Source organism: Lipotes vexillifer, unplaced genomic scaffold, assembly GCF_000442215.2.
Source record: "Lipotes vexillifer unplaced genomic scaffold, Lipotes_vexillifer_v1.1 scaffold178, whole genome shotgun sequence".
NCBI classification, from domain to species: domain Eukaryota; kingdom Metazoa; phylum Chordata; class Mammalia; order Artiodactyla; family Lipotidae; genus Lipotes; species Lipotes vexillifer.
Genome location: NW_006775603.1, coordinates 4446129 through 4454132, shown reverse-complemented (window position 1 = coordinate 4454132; position 8004 = coordinate 4446129). Strand labels below are relative to the sequence as shown.

General features: G+C 39.1%; 1 protein-coding gene across 2 annotated transcripts in view; it reads right to left on the bottom strand.

The window, feature by feature from the left end:
- Positions 1 to 1213: 1213 nt before the first annotated feature.
- Positions 1214 to 8004, bottom strand: part of GRID2 (glutamate ionotropic receptor delta type subunit 2) — a 1374233-nt gene continuing 1367442 nt past the window's right edge. For both annotated transcript variants that reach the window (XM_007450019.1, XM_007450020.1), the window contains 2 exons: positions 4523 to 4763; positions 1214 to 1636 (listed from right to left, as the gene is read on the bottom strand). In XM_007450019.1, the coding sequence (XP_007450081.1) occupies positions 1214 to 1636; positions 4523 to 4763 (664 nt within the window). The remainder of the gene's footprint in view (positions 1637 to 4522; positions 4764 to 8004) is intronic.

Below are 8004 nucleotides of genomic sequence, written 5' to 3'. Positions count from 1 at the left end.
CTCCCATCTCTCCCCAACTACAACTGTATTGATTGGCTTACTGCTTTGGAAGAGAATTTATTAACCTTCAATGATCTACGTTTAAACTCGTATAGAGCTCCCCGTGCTGTGGTGGACATGGTTCAGCTAATAGCATTTTCCATTTAGATAATTAATTAAAAGTAAAATTATCAAGGTTAGCTTTATACACTGCTGAATAACAAATGCAAAAATCTATTCAAATGAGTTACATCTAGGAACAAATATTAAATCGCCCTGGATGTTTTAATAACAAAAGTATAAAATACTCTCTGTTGGCAAACAATGCGAGTCAGAATAACATTAAAGCAACCTGCCTTTTCTAACTGAAAAGACCCCCTGCACTACACATAGTTCCTGTATACAACACTTTTGTTTTAAACTAAAGCTTTATTAAATGAATTGCAATAGCAATGGCCTCCTCTGAATATATATACACATTGTATAGGTGCATATATATGTATATATGAGATACTAATTTATTTAACACAATAGAGGCTGCTGCCATATGATAAAGTTTACTGTACATAAGAAAAAACTTTTCATACTGTACAATCACATAAAGGTCATATGCACTGTTGCAGTGCAAGAGTAGTTTTAACTGTAGTCTTGACTGGCATATTAATGGCTTTTTTGTAATCCTACAAAATTGCATTCTCATATTATGTGGCCTGAATGGTCTTTAAATTATTCTATAAACACTGCAGGGGTTGCCTTTGGCCCACAGTTAAAGGACACTCAACAGCAGTGGAGCATTGTATGGATGCAGCAGAAGAATGTAAAAAGACTGAAGTTATTGCAATTATATTTTTTAAAATAGAGAAATGTTACAGAAGAGGCCTTTATGTAAAATTAATCCTGCATATACTGTTAGTATACTCAGTGCACGTTTCCTATACTTGAAGTACAGTATATGAAAAGCGGACTAATAGGATCCTAGTATACTACCTTCTGGGGGAATAAATTGAGTAATGAAAAAAAGTGGAGAGAAGTGTCCAGGAAGAGAAGGAAGAAAAGAGAGAGAGAAACAGAGGAGAGAGAGAGGAGGAAGAAGGTAGAGAGAAAGAACTAGAATTGTTACTAATACTCCTGATTAAAAAAAAAATGTTACATCCATGTTAGTCCCACAATATTACAGTCGCTCTTTGCAAAGGGAGTCCTACAAAAGAAACAGTGAAGAGATTTTGTTGGGTGCTCATATGGAGGTGCCTCGGTCTGGATCATTACCCAGATTGAGCCCCAGGGTAGGAGTTGGTTGATAAGGAATAGATGACATTGTTTTTATAGGACTCCTGAAAAAGCCCCCATTAGGTGCCCTGTGCCTAAAAGGGCCAGTTCGGTGCTCAGGCACGTTGCCAAAAGCGAAACCAGAGGCAGCTTTAGCTGACAGTGTACGGCTAAGAGTCTGGATCTGCTCTGGGATAAAGGTTGTTGTGGTAATATGAGTGTTCCTGAAATCACTGATTTGCTCCAGTGCTTGTCGTGTTGGCAAAGTGTCAATGTCCAGAGGGGTCAAGTCAATTGACGAGGTGGAAAACTGTTTATGGGGGCTGTCGTCATCTGTGCACAAGCTATTTACACGTCTATGGAGGTGCTCCAGGTCAATTTCCTTGTCATCCTGGAGATGAAGAAAAAGAAGATAAGGTTAATCACTGATTTGCTCCAGTGCTTGTCGTGTTGGCAAAGTGTCAATGTCCAGAGGGGTCAAGTCAATTGACGAGGTGGAAAACTGTTTATGGGGGCTGTCGTCATCTGTGCACAAGCTATTTACACGTCTATGGAGGTGCTCCAGGTCAATTTCCTTGTCATCCTGGAAATGAAGAAAAAAAAAAAAAGGTTCTCATCAGTACTAGCTTCATGGTTAAAAAAAAAAAAAAAAAGTAGTTCAGCAAACATGATAGGTAATGAACTGAACTTTGGGGTTTATTCATTTAACAACTATTTATTGAGCACCTAATATGAGCCAGGCACTGTGCTAGGTTCTGGGGGTACCGATAGGATTCTGAGATAAGGTTATCTATACTTTTCTTGCAATAAAAGTTCTAAAAGGAGCATATGCCACATGCAACTACAAAATACGGGAGCAGTAGATGGGTGATTGCCTTCTACAAGAGCAGAGACAGACCCAGGCAAAATTATACACACAGTAAGTATGGTTTTGGCCACGCATCCCCTCCCCACCTCTTCTTTATGCATGCTTCCTCCTTTTTCAGGGTGTCTCATTCCAAGTTGTGTTTTTGTTCCTTTGACTACTTGCTCCTTTGACTACTTGCTCCTAACCTTAAATTTCCATTCTTGGAGATTAAGTGATACAAGATTATCTGATATGCTAGTTCACACTAAAGTGTTAGTGACTGTTAAAGTGTTATTTCTCTTTAGGCTAGAAATATATGAGATTGTTTACAGAGAGCAACATTCAACACAAGAGAATCAGTTTCTGATTGAGGGACTTCATACACTCAAGCTATCTAGTACCTGAATGAGGCAATATTGTGAGGTCAGCACGGAAGCCTTTAGAGACCCCTTCAAGCTATGACGTGTGAGTGACAGCTTCAGTTTAGGGCCACGTTAATGCTAAATGGCCTCTAAATCAAAGACGCTTTGAGCTACACTAATAGAGTCTTAGTAAGAAGGTGCTTAATGAAGAAAAAGAGTGTAAAACCTTAGATTTCTGGAGTTGAAACTAATTCGTAAATCCCTTAGGATTTTCACTAGAAGTGAGCATTAAAGCCCAATATTTGAAAAATAAAAGTGGCAGGCAAGAAAATTGTCCTTTTCATCAGTCTTATTTATCACCAAGTTCAATAAATTAAATCTATGAGGATTTAAAAATATCTATTAATCGTAAGAGGAGAAAATATTTGTTCATACGATCTGGATTAGCTGCTATGGATTAGAATGGAGGATGTATTTTTTTCATTGTGCAATTATAGTGCTCCTCAGTGAAAAATATTTTGATGTGCGTCACTTTTTTTCCTTCTCGTTTCTCATTTCAAAATCCAATAAAAATATCCATTAATACAATATTGTCACTGAGACGTTAGAGGGTTGAAAGATAAAATTTTATGGTTCCCACAGCAACTATAATATAGTCATCCGTCAACAGATATAATAATGCAAAAATTTAATATCATATATAGTAATTCAAAATGTAAGGAGCTTGGGGAGTCCTTAATTTCCAGATTTTTGAGAATATGAAGCCTCGGCTATAATGTTGCATTAACGTGGTCTTCTGCATTGAATCAATGTCAGTAGAGATACCAGAAGTTTATTCCATTAAAAAAAAAAAACACTACAATAAAACCTGATTAATTTTTAGTTTATACTCCGCTAATTTAGACTGTATGATCACTCAGACAGGTAGGAAGCTAAGATTTATCTTCGCTAAGCCGAGCTTTTCCTTATAAATGATGCTGATCAATTTTGCATATAAGGTGGTAGGAAAGAATCCTCAGACAACTTTAGAAAACAATCTGTTTGAAAGAATACATTAGCATGCAATAATTCATATGCAAATGAGAAGTCATTTTTATTTGTGCTGTAAAGCAGATCCTCTCAGGATTTGCTTAGGCATCAGTTAGCCAAGGTCTAGTTACAGAAAGTTCAAAACTGTTCTTTGAAACTATCTAGAAAGTCAAATCATTCAGCAAATTCAGGTTGTTTTCGTTTCAATCTGTGAAGCTTTAGTGAATATGATTTCATTATATAAAAAATTTTTCACCTTTTTGGTCCAATGGAAATAAGATAAATAAATCAAGTAGTTTATTTTTAACTTCAGATAGTCTCTGATAAACACGCATTTTTTTTTCTGGATGAAAATAAGGCACAGGGCACTTTAAAAGATATATTTAACTCTGAAATTATTCTTTCAAAGCTCTGGAAAAATTTTAATATGGCCCTGGAGTTAAGCTGACTCGTGAGAAAAGGAGGACTATGGAATTCTAGAAGATTCCACCGTGTGGATTTGTTAAGCCTAGAGCCATTAAAGAGCTATAAAAACATATGATCACTTCTAGAGGTCTACATACAGACAGAGGGAAGCAGTCCCTGGGGGTGAAGAGAAAACTCTGATTATTTTACTGTAACACTGCATTTCTTAGGCCGAATCTCAGAGACACAAGTAATCTACATGTAAGTTAAACAACTATTTGAACTAACGTGATAAGCATCCTTGTGAACTGGTCAAGGGAATCACAGCCCTTAAAAAAATCATGGACTTAAGGTCTATCCTGAGATTTGGGAGAATTTCAAGGCCCATTATGGCTCATGAAATTGTCAGTCTTTCAAACACGATTGTCTCCTCTTCATGGATCTGGGATGGCTTAAAATGAAAATTGGTATTGGTCTTACCAATTTTTACATTTCACAGATTTATTTTCACTCTTCAAGGAAAGAAGAAACAAAGACCACCCCCAACCCATTATCCCCTTCCCTGTGATTAACCTCTCTGGAAGCACAGCCTACTTGTGGGCTCAACATGGCGCTGAAGCTTTCAGTCAAGTACCTCTTTTGATGGGACCCTGGAGCCTTTCCTCTTGTTCCACCACGTCTCCAGCATGGCTATAAAGCAGGAGAGGACGATCCCCGCAGCCAGGATACAAAAAACCCCTGCAAAGCTCTTTATGTCCAGGGCACCTCCTTTCTGCTTTGTGTCCACTGAGGAGTACAGGTCACACTGGCCATTCTTGGGCCACCATTTGTGCTTCAGGATGTCCATGTCACCATTCTGCTGAAGCTCCAGGATCCTTGGGGTAAAGCACACAATCATGTGTTATTACAGACATAGTTATTGCCTCAGTCCACAACATATCCATTAATAACCCTGTCTCTAAAGGACGGTGGATGTCAAGAGGAAATGAATATATAGATTAGCCTGCAGGTGGAATGCGAGGACACACAAAACATTATTGCAGTGATTCTTTAGACAGACTTGTGCCACGACGACGTCCTCCCTCCTTTCTTACATCCCTCCCTCCCTGCTTCCCTTTTGGCTTCCCCCACCTCTTCTATTTTTATTTTTTTTGTTTCATTCTATAATCCTAAATATTACCCTCAACCCCGGTTTCTTGCAACGTGTTTTTACAATTACGTTTCAGAGGCACTGTTTTTATGTGGTTTCAAGCTGCTGCAGTTCTGTGTTCCTTCCCTACATGCAGAGAGACGCTCTGGATCTTAATGCTTTTGTGAAGAACGTTTTGCTGCTTAGAGCGAGATGCTGGCATAATGTCGCCCAGCATATGCTACATACAAAGAAATTCAATTAAAAAGACTTCTATTATTTAACACAGTGTGGAAGAAAGCCTTGGGACAAGTTTGAAGTTGATAAAATACATCATTTTGGGTTTTTCACACAACTGATCTAGTTTCCTTTTAATGCCAAAGGGGAAATAATCTTACCTTGGAGAACAAGAAGAAAAGTTGACCAGAGGCTTTCAGAAGTGGTCACATTCAAATAAGAAATACCTTCTTTTATTCACTCCCAGAGTCTGGGGATAACTGCAAAGACTGCAGCTTTTAAAACATACGATTTTCATAGAGGTTTTATTCTCAGTTCCAAACACTCTTTGGGCTCTACCTAAGACCTGCCTGGTTTTGGCCCACCTCCAGCTGTGCCCCTTCTCACATAGCGAGAATGGTCAGGGCCAAGGGCATGAGCCTGTCCAGAGTGCACACCATCCCCACGGTTCCCTAGGATTTCCTGGCCAGACGGCTCAGAGTGCCTGCCCATCCAGGACTCATAAAAGCCTATTCCTGTGTATGATTTCCGAGAGCAGATCTCACAGCCATGCGTGCACACAGGTCTCTAGGGTGGGGGGGTGTGGACAACTCGACATGCAAGCTCAGGCGCACACACCTCTGTGTGCGAGACCCTCACTGTGTGGACAGAGCCGGAGGTGGAAGGCTGACTCCCAGTGCCACTGGGTCAGTGCAGAACTCCTAGCTGGTCACCAGTTAGAGACTCAGACCTGGATCCCTTGGGGTCATGAAGGTATACTTGTCAAGATAAGAGGAGAGAACATATTTTACCTAACAATGTTTAGCTTGATGTATAAGTTTTACACAGTTGCACTTAGGATATGTGGACCCGTATTTGCACTCTTGCCCCGGCGCTCGGATTATTTAGGGAGAGACTGCTTAAAACTTCACAGAGGAGAACTAAGCCTACCTGGAAGGAGTAAATAACTCACTTTCAGTGATGTATTTACCTTTTTTACCTGTTGCATGTCATCCACGTGTCTATGAGTTCAATGATAATCAACATTCAACCAGAGTTAAATGAGAGTAATACTAGCCCTAGGGACTATGATGGGGAGTTAGTCTTTACTTTTAACTTTTATTTGATATTGGAGCATAGTTGATTTACAACGTTGTGTTAGTTTCAGGTGCACAGCAAAGTGATTCAGTTATACATATGCATGGATCTATTCTTTTTCAAATTTTTTTCCTATTTAGCTTATTACAGAGTATTGAGCAGAGTTCCCTGTGCTATACAGTAAGTCCTTGTTCGTTAACTGTTTGTTTTAAATATAGCGGTGTGTACAGGTCAATCCCAAACTCCCAATCTATCCCCCCCGCCCCTTTCCCCTGGTAACCATAAGTTCGTTCTCTAAGTCTGTGAGTTGTTTCTGTTTTGTAAATAAGTTCCTTTGTATCATTTTTTTTTTTTTTAAAGATTCTGCATATGAGAGAGATCATATTTGTCTTTCTCCTTCTGACACGTCCCTGTCATCTACTTCTGGGTATTCCCGCAGCCTCACCCCTAGCGCCCCCTGCTGACATTCCAGGACCAACAGTGCACTGGAGCCTCCATCACAACTTGGATGTCTTTCTCATGAAATTGATTGGTCTAAAGTTCTGTTGCTTCAGTGTGTTGTTCAAAAAGGGCAGTAAATTTGATTAACTGACTTTACTAAAATGATTATGAATATTAACAGATTACATTTCACCCTTATCCCAGCCCTATCCAGACAAAGTCATTTGCATTTCCAGAAGTGTGTTTCAAGGGACACTAGTACAGAGGGCTTCTGCAAAAAAAGGGTCCTGTGGTCATCAACTTTGAGAAACACCCTCTTGGAAATTTACAAAAAAAAAGGCAGCCTATTAAAGGCTTTGAGAAGACCTTTGGAAAAGAAAATTTGTATGATTGTTTGATTCAGCATTTCCCAAATTAGTCTTTCATTCCCCTTTCCTTGTTTTTCTCCCCCAAATAACATACGTTAATAACCCGTGGAGCTAAAATTTTGAGGAATACACTTGAGAAATAGTGCCTTGACCCACAAGGAGCAACTCCTCGTGGGCATGTGTGGCACCATCACACACATACGTAATCACAGCATCAAAGTCGCTTGCTTGGCTTATCCATGAATACCATTCAGATAACATTAGGAAACCAACCCTGTAGGTATTTGCCTACCTAAAGATCTAGCTAGTCAGGGCACCACTGAATATCCTGAAAGAAAAAATATAGTCATCCCTAAAAGAAAGAATTATTCTTAAATCTGCATTTATAGGTACATGCAAAAATAAATGGAGACTGCAGAAGCATCTTCTAAATGAGAATATATCTGGGCACAAAATGAGCTCCCAAATTTCCCTGTTCTCTTCTTGCCACACTATATTGGTCACTGTCTGTGGAAGTCGAAGAGTTTTTCTTCATTGCACTCATCATTTATTACTATCTGTGGTTACCTGATTAATGTCTGTTTCCCTTTCTAGAATATGTACTCATTATCTTCCATGCTTCCTAACACAGAGCAGCCGCATATTTATTGATTGAATATGCTCAATACAGTTTTTGGTAAATGAACTCTACCCTCACATTCTACTTTTTTCTTATCATTATGCTCTTTTCTTATTTATTGCATTCCCTCCTATTCATCTATTCATTCAATAAACATCTAAAGAGTGATTTCATGTAAGGTATTTCCTTGGGTACAAAATTTATGTTAAACCACAACTGTACGTCCAGCCAGAATGGCCTGGGCA